This window comes from Colossoma macropomum, unplaced genomic scaffold (assembly GCF_904425465.1).
Source record: "Colossoma macropomum unplaced genomic scaffold, Colossoma_macropomum, whole genome shotgun sequence".
Taxonomy (NCBI): domain Eukaryota; kingdom Metazoa; phylum Chordata; class Actinopteri; order Characiformes; family Serrasalmidae; genus Colossoma; species Colossoma macropomum.
In genome coordinates, this window is record NW_023494793.1 from 35,264,003 (window position 1) to 35,286,386 (window position 22,384).

The 22,384-nt window shown below is 40.8% G+C and overlaps 1 protein-coding gene across 1 annotated transcript; it reads left to right on the top strand.

Moving 5' to 3' along the window:
- The first annotated feature begins 737 nt into the window (after window positions 1-737).
- brpf3b (bromodomain and PHD finger containing, 3b) lies at window positions 738-21,034 on the top strand. Its single transcript, XM_036579361.1, has 13 exons — window positions 738-1,374; window positions 3,862-5,396; window positions 7,632-7,788; window positions 8,039-8,170; window positions 8,991-9,119; window positions 12,127-12,439; window positions 13,851-14,129; window positions 14,735-15,352; window positions 15,956-16,037; window positions 16,137-16,231; window positions 16,789-16,880; window positions 18,011-18,165; window positions 19,517-21,034. Exons 2-13 carry the CDS (start codon window positions 3,898-3,900, stop codon window positions 19,698-19,700), a joined length of 3,735 nt encoding a protein of 1,244 aa, XP_036435254.1. The 5' UTR covers window positions 738-1,374; window positions 3,862-3,897; the 3' UTR covers window positions 19,701-21,034.
- The last annotated feature ends 1,350 nt before the right edge of the window (window positions 21,035-22,384 follow it).

Sequence of the window (22,384 nt, forward strand, 5' to 3'; positions counted from 1 at the left end):
TACTGCTTTGTGCAGCCTGTCATAGCTGTCATATACTGCCATAGCAAGTACACATATTTTAGTGATATGGTGAATGGTGCTAGTCGAGGCTGTATGATGGAAGAGAATATACATTTGTGAATGTTGTTTATGATGCAGATGCTTTGTAAGGCACGTTCTTAGCAAAAGTTCTACTTATTTATTACCAAAAAAAGTTAAATGAACCCTTTTTTTGGTATACAGAACCATTAAAATGATTATTTTGGGTTGTCTAGAACCATTGTCTTGAAGAACCACTTTTTAAAGGTTGTGTTAGAAAAAACACTTATGTAGAAGAATAAAGTAATACTACATGAGTTCCCATAAAAATCTTACAGTAAAATCAGAGAATTATTACAGTTTCTGGTTCTGCACAAACATTAGACTGCTATAGGACTGTACTGAAGCAATATTATACCGAGGGTTTTTTATTATTGTTGAAGGCTTATATAAAACTATTTTTAAAAAAACTATAAAAACTGTAGTTTCTTATAATGTGACTACAGTTCTTTTTCATAAGAGCCATTTAGCAATACCACAATCGGTATAACAGTTTGCCAATCATGTGCATTATATATAGAAATTTGGTCATATTTTAATTAATTGCCTTAATTAGACAGTTAAAGTTTGCTTATCCATAAAACTCATGTTGCTCATAACTTGGAAATCCACCTCGTGGTATGCAGCGCCTCTGTGCTACCCGGCCAAATCTCTGACTGCAGCTCGCCAGTTGCCAACCGATAGTTGCAGTTAGTTGAGCTAGCAGGTTGTGGGGAAAGGGCAGCGAAACCTCTGCACCTTTACCACCAGCACTGGCCACTTCTGCAAGGTTGGGCGTTACAGTACGTGCCAGAAGAAAGCCGTTACAAATTTCTTGTCCATCAAGCGTTAAATAAATGTGCTGTTCCATGATTTGTGTGTAAAAGCCGACCGTGTGGATCGCCTGCTTTTTCTTTTCCTCTGAAGGGGCGTGTTCTCGCTATCTTGACTGAAAGCCCCGTTCTCTCCCTCTGTATCAGCTACCCGCTATCTAGCCAGGCAACGTCGGTTCGTTTTGTAGCTGAAAATAGCCAGCTAGCTACGCTAAACGCTAAACTACAGGCACAGACCTATGCAGACCTGAACTTGCGAACTGTTAGCGCAGACGGGAAAATGCGTCCGGCTGCCAGTGAAGACGTTTGTAGGAAGACACCATGAAAGAGTGAGAGGGACCGGTGGGGGGAGACTGTTTTTATCGGCGGATTTGACCGGCTTTTCGAGGGGAGAACGCCTCTGCTCTGCTGGCTAACTTGGCCAGGCTCCGACGAGCGGGAGGGTTTACGCTTGCTTCGGGAGAGTTGCCGTGTTAAAACCAAGGTAATGATTTTGTTTACTTGTTGAGGGCGAACTGAACGTTCACCCAGGACGTGTATACGTGTGTTTTATCGTCCTCGCTTGCGAAATAAAGTGAGCTAGTCGGTGTCAACATACAGTTAGCGAAGAGCTAACCTTCAGCCTGTATGGAAGGTTTACTGAGACGAGTTTGTTGTGCGGGCTTGGAGGCTAGCTAAGATAGCTAAAGTTAGCGATATGGCTACCTAGAAGCCGAGGATAGTTTATTTTGGGCGGTGTTGTGACCCAACAGTGGTTTATTTAGCCGTAACTCTGTGTACGGGGCGCTGACATTGCATTTTATTGTGTCAGTAAAGCAGCTTTAAGTTTGAGCCGACAGCCCCGCTGCCATGACTACAGCCTGAAGTTCGGCTAAAACTGTTAACATGGCTGACATTTCGTTCTAGAAATGAGGACGCGTAACCGAACGCTTTATCCGCTCAGCACGTCGCTCATTGGCTGAAAGGGGGCTCGAGTCGCGTTTCGAGCGCGGTGATTGGCCGATAAAGTGCAGTTTCGCTGGGAAGAGAGAAAAACTTCCCGAGCTGTTCGGCGGCGCCTGACTTCGAGGGAGAAATGTGGAAGCAACTTTAAATAACTTCGTCGTTTCTCGATGTGATCATCAGATTTCTTATCGCAGTTGATACCGGAGTACCCCGCAGCCATAACCCCGTGTCAGACACGAAAAATAGTGGCGAGTTAAGCGATGAAAAGGCGAAATGCCGGAGGCCTTGTGCATAACATCAAAGTCCCGCCCCCCAGAGAGCAAAAATAAAAACAGTGTGTTTACTGGCGAGCTTCCTGAGATTACTGCAATAAATCAATTTATTCATTATTATTTAAACGAATTAATGCATTGCATTTAGTTTGTCCTTGTGTCAGATTTATTTGTGACAGTTTTGACAACCTGCATGTGTAGTTATTTTGGAATTTTCTCGAATTTCCAAATAATTCAGTCCTTGAGATCAAACCACTGCCTCTGTTTACATGTAACAGACTCGGATCTCTTTATAGTAGTGGTGATAGGAACCAGGGGTCATGATGTCTACATCACAAACATAGCTATTTTATTTACTATCCGAAACCGCCAGTGAAGCTACACGTGTCTTCCTGAGTTTTGTATGTGATGAAGATGGTAAAGTAGTCATAAATCTGAAAAAATAAAGTTTTCTTTGACTGTTTTGCCTTTTAACAACCTGCATGTGTCCCTGTGTCATGAATGGATTAAAATAAATGAATGACAATACATTTGAACCAAAACTTTATCACTAACCTATCATAAAACAATGTGTCAGACATCAAGCAGCAGGTAACTTTCTGTGAGGGAGATTTTAGAGGCACTAAACTCTTCTGATGTCTGGTTCCTATCACCACCACTGTGAACAGTTCTGACTGGGCAGGTTTCTCTAGAACAGAACATTTCACATTGAGCCACTCTGAATGACCGTTTACATCTCAACCATTTAATTATGTAGAAGTTTTGAAAAATTGGTGGAGTTCCCCTTGAATGGTGAACCTACTAGAACAGAGATATTAGTGGTTTTCATCACATTGCATATAATAATAAAGTTGTGTTAGTGTGTTTTTAAGTTGCTAAATTCATCTGAGTCTCTTCTGATTGGTCCTAAACTCCTACCATCTGGGCACTTCCACTGACATTAGACGTTAAACTGCTGACCACAATCAGAGTTTCAACGAATGAGAATAAATAGTACATACGAAGCTATGATGGAAAGTAAACCTAAGTTGTAGGTTTCCATTAGAATAGACTCGTGTAAATCCACATGTGCTTCCATACATGTTTTCTCCACTTATAAACACTTGGTTTAGTTTGTGAAGGTCTTTGTGATTATTTAATACGTCAAATAATGTGTTGAAAGTCTGTTTTTCATGTCTGGTCCTGTAGTCCACCTGCAATGAATAGTTTAAAGTTAACCTCAGGTCAGCATTGATCTTTTCATTTTGTTAGTTCATGTGCTTGGTCATATTCATCTTACCAGTCCATTCAAAAGACAAAATTCTTGGTTTCCTGTATTATTTAATTGAAATATAAAGTCCTCACCTCAAAAATGTCTTTTGAGTTTTATTACATCACTGTGCACCAGCAGGCAGGAACAACTAATACTAACCAATGATATCCTATCTTACTGCCCCCACATATCATTAAACAGTAATGCTCAAAGACGCTCCTTGATTCAAATCATGATTCACTTGGAAATACGTCACAAACCCAAAGGAAAATGCTTTACAATTTTCAATTCACGCTGACCTTAATTTTTTTCTTGTTCGCACCTGATTCAGTGCAAAAAGGACTGGATCATTAGCTAATGACATGACCCAGAAGCAGAGTAAACACAAATTTGTGAAGAGCAGGTGAACTAAGAACTGGAGATGGAAAAGGAAATGACTAAACTATGCATGTATCTATACCACTAATGTCTTTTTACCTGTGCCTTTATATTCTGTGCGCAGGTCCAGGCTCAGCGTGGCTACGCAGTGAGGGTGCCCATGAGAAAACCACGCCGGAGGGGGGGTGTGTCCACGGGTTTGGGGGGCAGAAAAGGTGATGCCACCCCCCGAAGTGGTGGAGGTCGGGGGTCAGCACAGCCCCGCTCACCGTCCCCCTACAGGCTCAAAGTTTCACCAACCCGTGAAACCCTGACCTACGCCCAGGCCCAGAAGATGGTGGAGGTGGACCTGGATGGCCGGCTTCACCGGATTAGCATCTTTGACCCGCTGGCCATCATCACGGAGGACGAGATGACGGCGCAGGACATTGCGGAGTGCAATAGCAACAAAGAGAACAGTGAGCAGTCGTCTGCGACCAGCGTGGCGAGCCCGAGCCGCAGGTCCACCAGCAGTAAAAGCAAAAAGAAAGACTCTAAGAATGCGTACACTTCCTCACAGAACCACTGCTCGAATTCACATGGACAGTCTCACTCGCACAGTAACCACTGCCCCTTACCCGAGCCCACCTTCAGGGTGCTTGAGTCCTTTACACCCACAGAGGCCTCTCCTCTACCCACAGCGTACTACCGCTACATGGAAAAGTCTCAAGAGGAGCTGGAGAACGAGGCAGAGTACGACATGGATGAGGAGGACGTGGCCTGGTTGGAGATGGTGAACGAGAAGCGGACATCGGAGGGCCAGCCAGTTGTTTCGGCGGACACCTTTGAGGTGCTGATGGACCGTCTGGAGAAGGAGTCGTTCCTGGAGTCAAGGAGCCAGGCTCCTCCTCAGAGTTCCATCGATGAGGACGCTTTCTGCTGCGTGTGCTTAGACGACGAATGCCTTAACAGCAACGTAATCCTCTTCTGCGACATGTGCAACCTGGCTGTGCACCAGGAGTGCTACGGGGTCCCCTATATCCCAGAGGGTCAGTGGCTGTGCCGCTGTTGCCTCCAGTCCCCCTCCCGCCCTGTGGACTGCGTACTGTGCCCCAATAGGGGCGGAGCGTTCAAACAGACCAGCGACGGCCGATGGGCTCACGTGGTGTGCGCCATCTGGATCCCCGAGGTGTGTTTCGCAAATACTGTCTTTTTGGAGCCTGTCGAGGGAGTGGACAACATCCCTCCTGCCAGGTGGAAGCTGACATGTTACCTGTGCAAGCAGAAAGGCTGTGGGGCGTCCATCCAGTGCCACAATGCCAACTGCTACACGGCCTTCCACGTTACCTGCGCCCAGAGGGCGGGACTCTTCATGAAAATTGACCCGGTGCGAGAAACGACTGTGAATGGGACGACATTTTCTGTGAAGAAGACAGCGTTCTGCGAGGCGCACTCGCCAGCGGACAAAGAGGGCTCAGATGATGAGGAGACTGGGGGGAGGGTGGTGGGTGGACGGGCAAACAGGGGGAGCAGTGCCTACGTTCAGACGCCCCAGCTGAAGTCAGGACGGAGCAGTAAGAAGGACGTCAGCATGAAGAGGAAGGGGAAGAAGAGCCAAGATGTAACGTCCAGAAAAGTGACAACACCAGTGGTCTCTGTGCCACAGATACCTCCACATAGGTGAGTACCTCAGTATCCACCTGCCTTCATTACCAGTGCCTTCCTACAGATCACTGTCTGCACTCGAGTTCAGTGATTTCCAAACCTGGTCCTGAAGAACCCCTGCCTTGCGTGTTTTAATGTTTTCTCAGTTCCAACTCAGGATATTATTATTATTATTATTATTATTAATAATAATAATAATATTCAAATATTACCCCTGTATATTACTCCTATATATTTGACAGTCAAAACCTTACGTTAAACTACAGTAAAACACTTTAAATAACTTGGAGAATAATAGAGTGTAATGTGTATATACAGCACATAGTGGAGAGATTAAAAACTGGTATTAATTAAAATTATTAGTAAGCAAGCAGCTTCCAGATTTCAAAGAACGTTAGAGTGAATCATCACGATATTGAGATTGATGTGGTCAGTGTTTCCCACAGGCCCGAAACAAACCTGGGGGAAACACTGTGTGGGAGGTTATTTGAATATCTATGACCAAACTCATAATAGCATTTGTTTAGTCATTCAGGTGTTCAGATAAAGCCGCAAAATCCTCACAATTTCCAGTTCGTGTTTTGTTCCATTTTAACAACTTCCAGAAAGAAATGTTTTGTTGTTATGAATAAATGGGCACCTCGTGGACTCGTGCTAACTTAGAGATTTAGGTTGTGGAAATAAGCACCAAGAAAAAGTAATGGTGGTTTGCATCAGTGACAGTGTTTGCCTTTATTTTTTCCTAACAAAATAAAATATTTTCTACTTGTAATTTGTTAACATGGGACAAAATGGAAACTGGACATTGTTAAAGCTACACTATTAAAATGGTTTGGGATTTGGAGATTTAGAGACCTGTAATGTTGTGCTTTGAATGTTGGCCTTAAGAGTATTAAAAAAAAAAATTCAGTCAGTCAAATCAAAACTAAGTATAGCTTATGTGTAGGAAACTTTTTTTATGAAAAATTTATGGAAAATGTTTTTATGAATTTCTATACCTAGTTATGATTTCTGTGTAGCCAGACTGACCAGGGGACAATTTTCACACTGTTTGGGCTAAATGATCACACCAGCGTATTTCCAGTATTTCTCTAGTATTAGCCAGAGTTGCAGTATAAATAACATTATTTGCTCTTTAAAAAGCCAGACTTGCATTTTGAAATCATAAATGAAAAATTGGTCCCTATTTATATGAGATGAATCAAATAAAGTGCTTCACCAAAGTAAGGGGCAATTGGCTGTTTAACACAGTGAGTTGTGCAATAGTATGCTATAGTATTTTTGTATAGATGTAGCAGCAAAATTCAAATGCAGTGTGAGTGTACTTACCTGCTTCACGTTATTTACATCATAAAATTGCAGACCTGCCGATCTTTACACATTTTGCGCAGCGGTACACAGGACAAATACGTAATGTCAGTTATTTCATAAAACTGCAAATTGATAGCAACACAACATGTTTTTTATCCCTCTTATTCACCATCCTCACTCCGTCTAGGTGGTCTGGGAGGACGGTGCTTTTAACTCCTTTGCAAAGATAAACAGGCTGGAGTGGATGTGGAAAGTTGAAGTTGTGAATGGAGTTAACTTAACGCAGACCTGCCAACCTTAGGAAAATATGAAATGTTAATAACGTTAGCCTAACATTACGTAATTTGCGAGCTGGCTTGCTTATTCACCAGGCATTTAAGTTGGCAAAGTAATGTGAAGTTATATTGTCTGTGTGCCTCAGATTGTTAAATGTGACTTTTCACGGTACTGTGTTCACAATTATTATCGCAGCCAAACCCGTAATCGTAGTGAGCAGATCATGCTACGATATAAATGCATGTGCCTGTGCCTCAGAAATGACGTTACCTGGAAATTGTGTGCCTTACAGTTAAAACAGTTAAATAATCAGCCTTACATTACATTATTGTGCTACGCAAAATATTTTCCCAAGGTTGGCAGGTCTGAAATTGTTGCAAAAATCATCTGATTCCAATCGTGCACCTAGATTTTGAACATGAAGGTGCAACAGTTAACAACTGTATTAAAAATTTGGAGCGAAATACTAGCAGTCTTGGATGAAAACACTAAAATGAGCTGGGCAGAATTCTAAAACCAGGATTTGAACCACTGATTTAGTTCCCATTTCATCTGTTATTTATCTCAGATAAATTTATATTATCTCAAAATAAATTCTATAAGCAGTTTTATGTTTTATGTATTTTTTTGTCACTAATGTCTGTCGTTGCTATTTTTCCACAGATTGAACAAAGTTTTTAAAGGAATTGTAATTCAAAGAAAGAATTATTTTATGCAGAGGTTGCACAATTATTGGTTACTGAAGCGTCAGTCACGCAACGGAGTGCCTCTCATTCGCCGGTTACACTCACATCTGCAGGCCCAGAGGAGTGCAGATCAGGTTTGTTTTTGGAAGTTTGTGTCTCAGTCTTTGTTACAAGCACTCTGTGCATCCATGATTTGTTGTTCTCCCTAATTTAGTTTGGTAGATCCTTTTTTCAGTGTTCTAAATCCAATAGTTAACAATGTGTAACCTTTATTTGGTAACCTTCACTCACTTTGCCAGGAACTTCATACATCATGTTCTTATCATAGAGTTTTAATGTCTTCTATGTCTTTGAATTGGGTGTCTTTTGTGTGTGTATGTACAGGCTGAGCCAGACGAAAAGTTGAGCGCTGTGAGACAAGAGCTTAAATACTGGCAGAAGTTGCGGCACGACCTAGAACGAGCACGGTTACTGGTTGAGCTCATCCGCAAGAGAGAGAAACTAAAGAGAGAGCAGGTAAAGTTTTTTGTCTTTGGTTTTGTCTTTGGAGCTGGATCAAATGCTGCTTGTAGCTTTTGATCCTGATCTAAATTTGCTCAAGTGTCACTGAAGATACTGATACTGTGTTTGGGTATCTTTTCCTTCTTACTCCAATTCTAGTAACTCTCTGCATGGCAGTATTTCCAGCCTAGAAGAACAGTCACCTGACCACACCTTCTCCTATGTGTATGAGACATGAAGTCGTTTTAAACGTCTGGTCGTGCAACATTGTTGTACTTGTACATGATTAGACTGAAAGAATAATACTGCCCTTCCCTCTTTAACAGAGTACAACCAACCAGTCCTTTCACTGGGTGGAGTTTGTCTGGTATAAACTGACTCAGTAGCTGTTGATTCTTGTCACCTTATAATAATTGTTTTTTAAGTGTCCCCAACTCATAAGGACCTAAAGTAGTTGCCAATTCCATCATTGTTTTAAGCATATCATCAAAAAAAAAGAGCGAAATGGAAGAGCATGTATCACTTTGACCAGTCACTCAAACTGCTGTACCCGCCAGTTTCAGAATGAAACAGACAGATTTATTTTCAGATGAAATAGAGGGCATGTGCTCTGTCATCTAACTAGGCTGTACAAGCAGACGTTTGATGGAGTTCAGTGCAGCTCAGATTGTCTTAACAGTACAGTACTCTGGGATTCCCTTGAGTTTAGTAATAGAAAATGTACATAATGTGCTTACTGTCCCTTGCTGTGCTTTGAACAGACACTTTTAACAACCTTGAATTCAGACACAGCAAAACTAGACTCTCTGACCTTGTCCTGCTCTGTGTCCTGTAGGTGAAGGTTCATCAGGCGGTGATGGAGCTGCAGCTAACTCCTGCTCTGATGCTGCAGCGTTCCACCCTGGAACAGCTGCAGGAGAAAGACGCGGCACAGATCTTTGCACAGCCTGTCGATCTCAAAGAGGTACAGACCAAATGTGCGAGCAGCGTTCTTGTCTGCATACACAGGGTTCTCGCGGATCCTTAAAAAGTCTTATAAAGTCTTAAAATGTTGTTTAAGGCCATAAAATGTCTAAAAACATCTAATTTTTTAGTATTAGAGGTATAAATTTAGGGACGTCCAGGCATCTTTTAATGGATCAGGTATCAGCCTGGTGTAGCTCCAATACGTTCTTTTGTTTTTTTTGTGTACTGCGCTGTCATAGAGGAGCCATAAAAAGACATCATCCACAACCTGCAGCACTACGGTTTGTTTTCAAAAGATAACAGTTATCTAGGTTATCTAAATGTCTTCGGTCTGAAACCTCCTGGTGGAAAATGAAAGTTGTATTATCTTCCGTGTACTATGTTTGAAATAGCTGCCTTTCGTCATAACACGGGCACGTAAAAATGTGAGCATGCAGCTATTCTGATCTGCTTTGTGCCATTTGTCCTGAGCATTTTGCAGCCATAAACATGTGATAAATACATTCCTGCCATGATTTTCTGAGTCTTTTCGTGAGTCTGAATGGGTTGAAAGCTTAACTACTGCAGAAATGTTCTGCTTTACCAGCCGTGCTGCATTGCTTCTGGTTTTAAATCAGTGTTAGTAGCATTCAAAACAGATAGAAAGGAATAGCTTCTGCACACACGTTGCAACAATATGAAATCTTGGCATATACACAACATTATATTATATTAATGGTTGTTTTACATACACAGTCCAGAAAAACAATAAGTATATAATTTCTGATTGTACCACCATGACCATGCACGTATCAAATATTTTAGTGCCTAGTAAAAATATCTGGCAGCCACGTGATCAAAAGAGATCAATAAAACTGGATCATATTAAACAGTAAGCTAAAAATCTTAACAGATATGTCCAGAATGTCACATTATGCACATGCTAAAAAAACTCTACTGTAGTATTAAATGGCAGCCTAGCGTATTTTCCTAAATTGTACAAGTTTATTAGCTATGAAAACCCAAAGATTGGGTAAGACTGAGCATTAGCTGATAGTACATATTAAAAGAATTGGCTCTCGTTGGGGGCGGCGAGGGTGGGGAATAAATTGGGACGTCCCTAATTAAATTATGAGATGATTCCTAAAGAACAGGTCATTTCATATATTAAAACTAATTCAGAACAGTTAGTCAGCCAAAACTGTCCAGCTGACAGTCCAGTTCTCACTGGTGAAGAGCTAGAGGACAAAACTGATAACAACGTCAGGCACGCTGAGAAGACGGTGCTAAGATCATGCATTGAACGTGTTTTAAAAAAATGCAATCCTGATGCAGAGCTACAGGCTCTATAGTATGACTTAAAGGTATAATCAAGGTATTTTTGGCCAGTATCGCTCAGACATTTTGGCTGTGCACTCCAGCATTTGAAATTATTTGAAATGAAACCGTCATGATAAGGTTGAAGTGCTGTAATTCACTCTGCTTTGGTTGAGCCATATAGGAGTCCCAGCCTTTTCAAACATGGTTCTCCATTTATTCGTGTTCAATACTTGCAAATGGAAGCACTCATAAAAGCATATTGAGATGTCGCTTATCATGATAACGATAAATATCTTCATGTTGCCCCCCCCCACGAGTGTTTCAGTTCCGGCCACACATGCCCATGTCACTGTGTTTAACAGAAGAGGTGCTTTTTGCTCAGGAGGAGTTCCTTTGGCCTCGCAGTTTCTTCATTCCATCTCTCTGGTACAGGTTGACATGTTAGTCTTTCAGTAAGACTTCGTACCAGAACTAAACAGTTTTTAATATACTTTTAAGGAAGCTATAACTTCACCTTGCTGCTCTTGAAGCTTATCAGTGGTTTGCATCTTGTGGTAAACCCTCTGTGGTCATGCTGGTGCTCTGTATGCCAGCCTTTGACACATATTTGTCAAGTGTTCTTGGTACTCTTCTTGACCTGTTTAACATTTTTTCTTTTTCATCACCATTTCTTTAGAGTTTTCTTCAGAAGGGAAAACAGAATGAATGTAATCCAGCCTTGTTGCAAATTAAGCCTGAAATAGCAGTCGCTCGCACTGTGATGTGATGTTGTTAGCTGTGTATTTCTTCCTGTGGGAGTTTGAGTAGAAAAGACGGTATCATGCAATCTGTAGTGGTGCATATAGTGATATATCTGTAATCAACTCTAGAGCTTTGTTAAGGTTTCTTGTGCACAAGCGTTGTTCTGCAAACCAGGAAACAAATTCAAGAGACAATAAGAAACAGTTACTTGCTGCCCCCTGAAATGAATAAAAAGCACTGTATCACTGTTATCTCCAAAATGATAACTTTACAGGAGAAGGAAAAAACCTACCTTACTTTTAATGTAAGTCAATGGAACCAGACCTTTTTCCAAGTCATTTTAGGCCATTTCTTTTGGTCTGTCTCTTCATGAAATACAAACAAACAATGTAAAACACAACAGGCATTTTTAAATTATGTAAAAAACTGAAAATAAGGTTCTCCCAATATATATTTAGTATGCTGGAAATAAAGTTGACATCCTGCATTTCATACCCAGTCATATTTATGTGTTTGCAAATCTACTGTGCTGAACTACAAAGCTAAAACAACAAAACTGTGTCACTTTCCTCATGCTTGCAATGCACTTCTATTCGTTAGTTCTGTTCATAAGTTCTGTTCATTAAGGAACAAGAAAAAAACCTGTAAAATATAAATATGTGTATTTTGTTTCAGATTGTTATTCATTGACTGATAATCACAAGGGAACTACAGACTAATGACTCCAAATTTTTTTGTCTAAACTGAATCAGATCTTCTAAAGACTATAATAATTAAGCACAGGCGACCATATCTAATCTAACAGAGCAACTTTTATGATGCTAATTTTTTTTTTCTGGATCATAGTTAGCTTCACATAATTTTAATTTGAAAGTCACAATTAAATCAGCGCTCCAGCGGGAATGGCTGTTGTCTTTTCTCTGTTTCTCTGCTAATTTGTCACCTAATGCCTGTTTTTGTCTTAGGTACCAGATTATTTGGAATTCATCTCTCAGCCCATGGACTTCTCCACCATGAGGTCCAAGCTGGAGGCACACAAGTATCGCACTCTCTCGGACCTGGAGGCGGATTTTAACCTCATGATCTCTAACTGCCTTCTCTACAACGCTAAAGACACAGTGTTCCACCGGGCCGCGGTGCGTCTGCGGGAGCTCGGGGGTGCTATTTTGCGGCACGCACACAGGCAGGCTCAGAACACAGGGCTGGACCCAGATACCGGCATGCACCTGGCAGAGTCACCGCACAAGAACAACTACTACAGGAGCACGCTGGAGGATGGTTAGTGACCATGAGCAACACCCACATTGGGTGTGAATTAAAAAAAAATCAGGCTTTTTGAAATATTTCATAATTTATGTCTTTGAATATACTACTGTTTAAAAAGGTGTAATCGTTTGTTATATTAATAATTTATTACATACACTTATATAATATCACACATTAGGAACTAGGCACCAAAGCATATTTTTAGATGTTTTAGTAGGGCTGAAAGGTTTGTTGTCAGCTGCAGTTTGAAAGAGCTAGAGCAGTATTTTGTATCATATCCTACCTTTTTAACAGCATTCTCTTAAGTTTAAATAGGGAAATTTAACCTAATGACACTAAAAAAAACCTGTGAGCCACCTGTAGATGAGTTAGACCAATCAGAGGTCAAAGCTGAGCCTGTCACTGTTAAAACATAATCACCTAATCGTAATCAGAGATGATAGCAATTATTCAAGCTGACTGCAGTCAACTTCTACAGTTGTTGGACTGCAACAAACAAATGTGAATTAGAGGAAGCAAATAAATGTAAGTAAAAGAGAGAAGTAAATACATTCATTGAGACATCATGGGGCTTATAAAAACAAAAAAAGTTCTAACTGTAACTTCGTCCTCTTAACATGTTTACTGGGCAGTGCTGAGTAATGTTTGTCCATTTGTTAGCTATGGAGCTCATTCTTATGTTTTTGGCAGGTTTGCTGGCAAAATGTTCTGTTGTTATACTTTCACTCTCATGAAAAACATGTAACTTTGCTAAACTCTACATATAATTCTCTATGACTGTAGACATTTGTATGAATGTGCACACAATATTGATTTGACAGTACAGCCAGTGTTAGCTACTATGTAAGCATGGCTACTAAATAAACATAGCTAGCAACTAAGGTGGCTAATCAGTCAATTTGGCCACTTTAGGCTAGTATTTAATTGTTGCAAATAGTGAACTAGTGAGAAAAGACCATTCAAAGATTAATCTCAATCATTTATTTGACAATTAATTGTCCGCTAATATTTCACGATTGTGACGGCCCTAGTCCTGTGTGCTGTGTACATGACAGTACAACCTTAACTTACTGGCAGTCTGGCACCATATGTTCAGGGTTCAAGGCCTAAGGCAGAAAAAGTGGCTGTGCTGGTCATCTTTGCCAAGAAAACAGGCCTTAGCCTTTATTTATAGAAAATAGTCTCAATTTAAAATGCAGTCACAATATTGGTCAGAGAAACCACAGATAGATAATTGTTCACTACTACGTGTTACTCATTTGCGCTCAATAGATGTGACCGGTGTTGTGTTTGATTTGTGTATTCAAATAGACATGTCTGTCTCTGATAAATAGGGTTACATAGGGCTTAGCACATTTGTGGACTCGCTGACCTGTGTGCTTGTCTGTGTGCATGAATGTGTGTACTTGTGTGTGTTGTGCAGTGGACACACTGCTGGACCCGGAGAACAGGCTGCATATGTCAGCGGAGGATCAGCTGAAGGAACTACTGGATAAGCTGGACGTGGTGACGTCCATGCGCTCCAGCGGGGCCCGAACCCGCCGCATCCGGCTGCTGCGCAAAGAGATCAACAACGTCCGCTACCGCCGCAACTCGCACCTTTCCAACGGAGACGTGAAAGAGGAAGATGAGGATGAAGAGGAGGATGAGGACGACAAAGAGATGGACACTGAAAACAATCTGTCTTCATCCTCAGACAAAGGTGAGATTATATAATGTAGTACCTTTCATATATTTAATTTCCAGTCAAAACAGCAATTAAGCACAATTAAGGTGGTAATTTTTCAGCATCCGGAAAAAAGCAGAAAATACATGTTTAACAGAAAATTACACAGAAGCCTCAACAACTAAATATACATATTTTTCAGTATTTAGTGCATTAACTCTTTGCCTTTGTTACAGCTTCAATTCTATTCGGGAGACTTGCATTCAGTTTTTCAAAGACATCTGCAGGGATAATTTCCACACCTCCAAAGTTCAGTCTTAGAAGTTGGTTATTTTCTGCTTTTCACAATCCAAACATTCACCTATTCCTAATGCAAGTTTGTTTTCTATCTAAAAAAAATTAGTAACTTGTAATAATTGCTGTTTTGACTGGATTTTTTTACGTTATAAATCCTGTAAGTTAAGGTTGGGGTTATAGCCTTTTGTACATAATGCATGGGCACATTTTGTTTATTGCAGTATATTGTTGCTGTCATCAGTGAACCTTAACTTTTTTGCACCATTTGAAAATGCCAACTGCCCTTTACACTGTGAACATTTCATGATTAAGGGACCACACATTAACTTGTTTTTGTTTTTTAGATGATTGTAAATCCACACCTCCTCCAACCCTGGAGCCCTCGGGCCTGGCCTTATCCCCTCCTCCTGGGGACACTCCCCAGGATCCCCCCACCCTCCGGCCAATGACAGCCGACCCAAAGACCTCCTCGGCCTGCCCTTCTGAAGCCCTCAAACTGAACAATGAGAGCCAGGATGTAGAGCCAGAGACAGATGTGGCGTCTCAGAACAGAGCGCACGACACTCCCCCGGTTTTGTCCCCGAGTGAGGGGAAGCTGCTGAATGGCATTTCAGACACTCTGTCCCCCACCAGGCCCGTGTCTGGAGGAGTGGGCCGCCGCACCTCTGTCCTCTTCAGAAAAGCGAAAAACGGAGCCAAGCTACAGCGCGAAAGAGACAATCAGCTGCAGAATGGGAATGGTGGGGAGAGCAAAGCACCTCCACTTTCCCTCAGCTGCAGCAGCACCCCAACCATCACCACCTCTGCTACGCCTCTAACCACAAACATCGAGACATCAGCTCAGACATCTCGATCATCAACACCCCCTCCCTTACTCACCCCAGCCAATCAGGGAGCCCGCAGCCGCAGCACTAGCCCTGAGCGGGAACGGGAGAAGACCCCACCCCGCTCTATAGAATCTGGTAACGACTGATTCCGTTATAACTGCTAGGTTTTGAAATTACTAAGTTGAATGCTACTGAAATGAGTGCACAGATTCAGTTAAACGCACACTCATCATTGTCGAACAGAAGGCGTGGCGACCCTGCCGCCGCCTGTGCTATATAGATTTAGAATTAGATAAGGACTTAGAGCCACTCAACTGAACAAAAGACTGAATTGAAATTGTAATTAGTTTACTTATTATAGTTACCTATTATTATTATTATTTTAGTAGTAGTAGTAGTAGTATTGCTGTCATAATGTTCTATTAATTAATAGTAGATATGTTAATAAAACATTATTAATAATATGTTACTAATACCAACAACACTATTTTTATTATTGTTTGTAAATAGTTTGGCATCTGAATTGTTATTATTTGGCCTCTTAAAATAATTTTCTTCCAGAAAACATAAATACACCACATCTCATTTCTTAAAAAGGCTTCCAAATCATGCTTTGTGGCTTTCACACAGTTATTTAGCAAATATGTTGAGTCAGAAATCAAACGGAGTTGTGGTTTAGACACTCATTATGCCTTTAAGCCTTTCTCATCTCTGAATTCATCCTTTCTGTGTTCACAGCCCTCACAAATGGTTTCAGAAAGCACAAAGACGGCGGCTCGGACTCTGAGAGCAGTCCCTCGCCCATACTCAAGAAGGAAATGTAAGAGACTTCCTTACTCACACGTAGCACTTAATATTTCATTTGATTTTAATTATAGATTGTGAACAGGTATTAATAGTAGATTTTAAATGTTTTCAGCATCTTGCCACCAAAAAAAAGTCGTGGAAAACCTGCGTTGTCCAAAGTACCATTTTTAGAGACTGTTAATGGAGATTCTGACTACACTGGTCCAGGTAAGACTAAATAACTACTAATATTACACTTTAAAGGGCCCATACATTCCGTTCACTCTACACTCCATGTAGTCAATATATGGAAACAGCCCGTTTTTAATTAATTATATTGTGATGTCACAAACACCTGAGTATTTACATATATTCGCCAGTTTGCCAACAGCAGTTTAGCCCCACCTGTTCCCATTGAAGTCATAAGGAATGTTTCAAATTGCTTTTTGAATGAATCACAATACACGGCAGCCAATCAGAACCAGAAGTCATTGATATATATCAGTCTTAAAGGCACAGGACAAACACAGCCTGTTTAATTCTAAGGGATAAAGAGATGTTGGAAAATGGTCATGTAAAAATGAATTATGACTGTTTTTCTGGGACATAAAACCTCATAAATGATGTAAGTGGACTTCAGAGAAAGATAGAAAATACAATAAATATGTATGAAAATACAAAAACTGTATGAAATGGGCCTTTTGATAAGTGATTGCATATTAGGATAAAAGAACAAGAAAAGTTTTGTAGTATTCGTAAGTGTGATGTATTCTTCTTTTTCTCAGTGGATATGCTGTCTATAGAGAGTGATGCTGAACTTGAGCCTCTGGATCTGGTATGGGCCAAGTGTAGAGGTTACCCGTCCTACCCTGCTCTGGTGAGAGAAGAAACTGTACAGCTCTGCATGCCTTGTCACACTTTTACTTCACTGTACTCCAGTAACCTTGTGTACTGAGTTCACACATTGCAGTTTGAGGAAGGCCGTACTGTTGAAACAGACAAAATCAGTTCTATAGTCTCCTGATCTTCCATTTAAGTACACAAGTACTACTGTAAGGACACCTGAAAGATCACATTCTGTTTCAGAAAGTAATACACCAGCATTCTTTGGCATCATTGTGAAACTTAACCGATAAGGGTTCTAACAAATTATACTAAATATTTAGTGTTAGTACAGATACTGCACATTCAGTGCCACTTTCCCTGAACACAGATTAATCCTAGTGCTAATAGTGTTATGGCCAGCTTCCCTGACCTAGATTACACCTAATAGGCCACTGTTTCCCAACCCTGGTTGTGGAGGCCCACTGCCCTGCAAATTTTAGTGCTTTAATGCAGCCACTTTAACTCAATAATGTTTTTTTTTATGAGCTGATTAGCTGGATCAGGTGTGTTGGGAGCAGGGAAAAAAGAAAAGCAGGGCAATGGCCAGGGCTAAGAAGCATTGGCTAGTTAAAATAGAATTTTTAACGGGAAACCCCCATTTAGTCCATGACTAGGTTAAATCCATGTTCAAGAAACCAGCCCTTAGTATGTTAGTCGTGGTCCTAGAGATCTACCACCTTGCACAGCTTAGTTCGACCTCTAATTAAACACACCTGATCCAATTAATGAAGGCCTTCAATAGCATCTGAATTTGAGAGCCAGGTGTGTTGGATCTGAACTCTCCAGGATTGAGCAGCCGTGCTTTAAAACATCATCTAATTTTTTGATTACATCACTATGAAAATTATTATTAACAAACAATACCATGTGTCACCTCCCTATCCTACCATCTCTGCCTATCACTAACAAAAAAATCTCTCAGCTTGCTCAGAGTCCCTCGTGATGCTGTAGCCTTACTCAGAAATATGTCATGAAATGAACGGAAAATGCTTTATAATTTCCTATTTAAATGGACTACTGTTGAAAATATCTGCTAGATCTAGGTTTAATCTTCTCTTTTAAACAGACCTAGGATGTTTGGGGTATATTCAGGCTGATTTTGAATTGTTTCCTCTGTGGTAGATCATAGATCCAGACATGCCAGAGGAGGGTCTGCTGCATAACGGAGTGCCTATCCCTGTCCCCCCTGCGGATGTGCTGCGGCTTGGAGAGCAGAGGCAGGAGGAGGCTGGCGAGAAACTCTTCCTCATCCTCTTCTTCGACAACAAGCGCACGTGGTAAGAGCAGTGTAGCTGTAACTTCTCCTCAGAGAACAGAAGTAGAATTAGAACATAGACATGCCAAAAGATAAATGCCTGATAAATATAGATGGGTTCTGTACATTCACTATTAAATATTTGTACTTTGAAACTTGTAGTCAGTTAAGTTCTAAAAAATATTTATGATTCAAAACACTTTGAATAAGAACTGGATGAAATTGGCCAGCAGATGGTGCTGTAGCACTGAGCCAATGGGTATAGCATGCTGTTCAAAAGCTCTGCTACAGGCTGACCAAAATGTCCGCTGAAGTTATAAGTTCTTGGTAATGATGTTTTACTGCAGACAGTGTACACTGTTTATAGACCCTTAAAGCCTGTAAGTCTTCTTTAAGCCTTTTCCAACCTCAGCAGGGTCACTGAGGTCAGGACGTTTCATGCTGAAAAGTCCGTAAGTTTTTCCATCTGTGTAAAATCTCTTCAGGAAAATGGGAAACGTGTAAAGTGGGAAAAACACATAACATCATAGATTGAAGTTTAGATCTTAAACATGTCTTATGTTTTCTTTTTAAGGATACAAGTGATCAGCGTTCTTTAAGTAATGACAACTAATGCCAGGATATCCCCACACAAAAAAAATATCACATTAACAGTAAAATATCATCATATTGCTCATCCCAACCCTAAATTAAAGTTTCAGCAACTAAAATTTATGCAAGTGGCGTAGCAATGCCTGATGACCCTGTGTTGCATAGAGTACATTTACATGTACAATATAATCAGTTAATTGGATGGATGGATTGATTGATGGATTGATTGATGGGATGATTGATGGATGGATGGATGGATTGATTTGGCAATAATTTATCCAATATGTTTACATACATACACGTACACTGATGAGAAAACTCTGGGTCTACATGATATATGCACCTCAACAGTTCCTATGCAAACTGCCAGTAAACCCACTGAAAAAGATCCTATTATTTTTGATTTGTTGGTGCAGATGTGGTGTTAGATAACATTTGTGTTTACTGCTTTCAGGGCTGCTCTTCACTGTCTGTTTAGTCGGTGCTAATGTGAAAAAATGCAAATTATCAGACTGGTGGTGTATATGCGCTGAATAACCCAATATTTGGGCTACAATCCAAGCCATTTTCTCAAATGCTTTGAAACCCAGTAATGGTTTTAATCTAGTCTGGTAATATGATGTTTGTCCACTTGAATTCATCTGGTAAACGCTGAAATCATGATCTCATTACTGTGCATGTTGGCTTACTGCTCTAGCGTAGCATCATAAGATGTATTTTGAAAACTCCTAAATAGCCATGAATTCCATAAGTGATCGCCCTCTTGTTGGTGCTTTCTGCAGGCAGTGGTTACCTCGGGAGAAGCTGCTCCCCCTGGGCGTGGACGACACGGTGGACAAACTGCGTCTGATGGAGGGCCGGAAGACCAGCATCCGGAAGTCCGTGCAGGTGGCTTACGACCGAGCCATGATCCACCTCAGCCGAGTACGAGGAGACCACGGCTTCGTCGGCTCCAACTTCCTATAGAGCCTCCCAAGCCTCAGCACATTTCGATACCTGTCATCACTACTACTCAAATACCACTCGCACATGCGGCTGCGTCCCAAATCAGTCCTTCTAGCGGACTTGCAGGCTACAATTTAGAGGGCAGAGTCCCTCAGTGATGCCCAAAGTAGTGCACTGCATGTCTGCGCTGGGATGCACATGGGATGCAGCCTTAGTTTATCTGATACAGGGAGACGTCTGGGAGTCACCCTCATTTCTTTCCAGTGTCAAGGAGTGGCAGCCATGAAATAGTTGTTTGTTTGGGGTCTTTTTTGCCCCCTTTAGATTTTGGGGGTGGGTGAAGGGGATGCTTTTAATGAACGAAAGTGTGAGCGCGTGTGGTTTTTAAACTAGTGTCACTTTAAATCTGGTGGTTTTAAGTCCGGAACATCCAAAGGCTCATTGTCAGATGGACGTAGTGGGGTGTCTGTTTTCTGACAATGATTCAGTAAATACAAATGAGTCAGTGAATCAGCTAGTATGTACAAACGTATGAATGAATCACTGCCATTTTCTTACGATAGCTTTTTACTTTTTAATGTTTTACAAACCACTTCTTGTATATTGTAAAGACACTCGTGTATATATCTAATTTCTTTTTTTTTTTTCTTTTTTTTTCTTTTTTTTGGTCATGTGATATGTAATTTAATTTGAATTTTGTTTATTGTGAATTCAATCGCCTGGATGTATGAAGAAATCAGATCTCTTCTGTACATATTTGTAAAAAAAACAAAAAAAAAGTAAATGAAATCACTGACTTGCTGCAAAGTGTATTCCGCTTGTCATCGATGTCAGTTCGTGTGATTACATTCGTATGTATGTAAAGTATATACATACAGTTTATGTATGATTCGCAGCCAGTTGTCAATGGTTAAATATATATCATTTTTGATACGCAGAAATGTAATTTATTTATGGACCGCAGAGAGATAGAGATAATTAAATTATATATTGGTTGAAGAATTGAATCAGATATCTTATTTAAGATAAACTATTGAATAGGGTTTTACGACGAGATGGGCTTTGTGACTTCAAGGTTTAGTTCTGTTAAGCTTTTAAGATGAAATGCTGTATGGAGGATGTATTGTTCACAAACTGTTAGACAGCAGAAATCCCTTCTTTTCCTGTTTTTGCACCATGGAGCACAGAGCCTTGTATTTATTGTAGAAACCTGAGCTCTAGTACCTGTTTATAAGATGGAGCTGAGAGAAATTTTAAGCTTGTACAAACTGCAGATTTTACCTACTCGCCAAATAACCTGTCTCAAACAGTATTTTCTCATGTGGGGGAAATAAATGTTCTATTGAATCTCTTAATGCTGTTCTCCTTCTCTCTCTTCTACAAAACACAGTTAATCCTGCTCGTTGTACCTGATCTGTACCTGTTAGCATCAAATTCCATTCTCATGCTTCGAGTCCTGAGCTGTAGAGCTGTAGTGGTTCACTTTTTACTGACCTTAATGTCCGATGTTGAAAGCAAAATCTTCATTTACATGTGACTTAGAGGTGGGAGTACAAGGCCATGACTTGCCGCATACAGTAAAAACTACATTACCATCTTGATGATTCAGCTTTTCCTTTAAGGGAAAGTTTTGGGCAAGTGATGAGAAACTATTTTAACTTCTTGTTTTTAGCCGTTTAACTGCATTCACCTTTTAGTACATCTTACTACTTTATCAGTACCTCTAATACTAATAAGCTTGTATTTGTTCTATTTAAATTACTGTTCGTTGTAATGGTCAAGCACAGGCCTGCACAGGAAAGGCTTGTGGGGAACACTGAAGTAATAATTATCTGAAATATGAAGGGTATTCGATAAGCACACAGAGAGGAATGGATGATTGATGCTTCTTTCTCCTGTGTGAAATTCCTTCAGGATGGCTCATGTCAGTCTTAAGTGTTTAGCCTGTGGCCTCACTGGCTGCATGGACATGTGTGAATGTCCTTTATGAATGGGTTATGGCAGTACTGCATGGCACAAACAGGGGGCTCTACAGTGATAGTTACACTGATCAGGCATAACATTATGACCACCTCCTTGTTTCTACGCTCATTGTCCATTTTATCAGCTCCACTTACTATATAGGTGCACTTTGTAGTTCTACAATTACAGACTGTAGTCCATCTGTTTCTCTGCATACTTTGTTAGCCCCCTTTTACCCTGTTCTTCAGTGGTCAGGAGCCCCCAGTGGACCTCACTGTCCACTCTATTAGACACTCCTACCTTGTCAGTCCACCTTGTAGATGTAAAGTCTGAGATGATAACTAATCTGCTGCTGCACAGTTTGTGTTGGTCATCCTCTAGTCCTTCATCAGTGGTCACAGGACACTGTTGGCTGGATAGTTTTGGTCGTTGGACTAGTCTCAGTCCAGCAGTGACACAGAGGTGTTTAAAAACTCCAGCAGCACTGCTGTGTCTGATCCACTCAAACCAGCACAACACACACTAACACACCACCACCACATTAGTGTTACTGCAGTGCTGAGAATGATCCACCACCTAAATAGTACCTGCTCTGTGAGGGTCCATGGGGGTCCTGACCACTGAAGAACAGGGAAAAAGGGGGCTAACAAAGTATGCAGAGAGACAGATGAGTCGTAATGTTATGCCTGATCGGTGTATATTGTGATATATGAGAGAATCTACCAGAGAAGTTCTCTTTTGTG

What these genes read in the sequence shown, in the direction of transcription:
- brpf3b (XM_036579361.1), top strand. Translation starts at nt 3,898, where the DNA reads ATGAGAAAACCACGCCGGAGGGGGGGTGTGTCCACGGGTTTGGGGGGC. An exon ending in CAGGAGCACGCTGGAGGATG is followed by an intron (nt 12,440 to 13,850) that starts GTTAGTGACCAT and finishes TGTGTTGTGCAG; the next exon opens with TGGACACACTGCTGGACCCG. An exon ending in CCCATACTCAAGAAGGAAAT is followed by an intron (nt 16,038 to 16,136) that starts GTAAGAGACTTC and finishes AAATGTTTTCAG; the next exon opens with CATCTTGCCACCAAAAAAAA.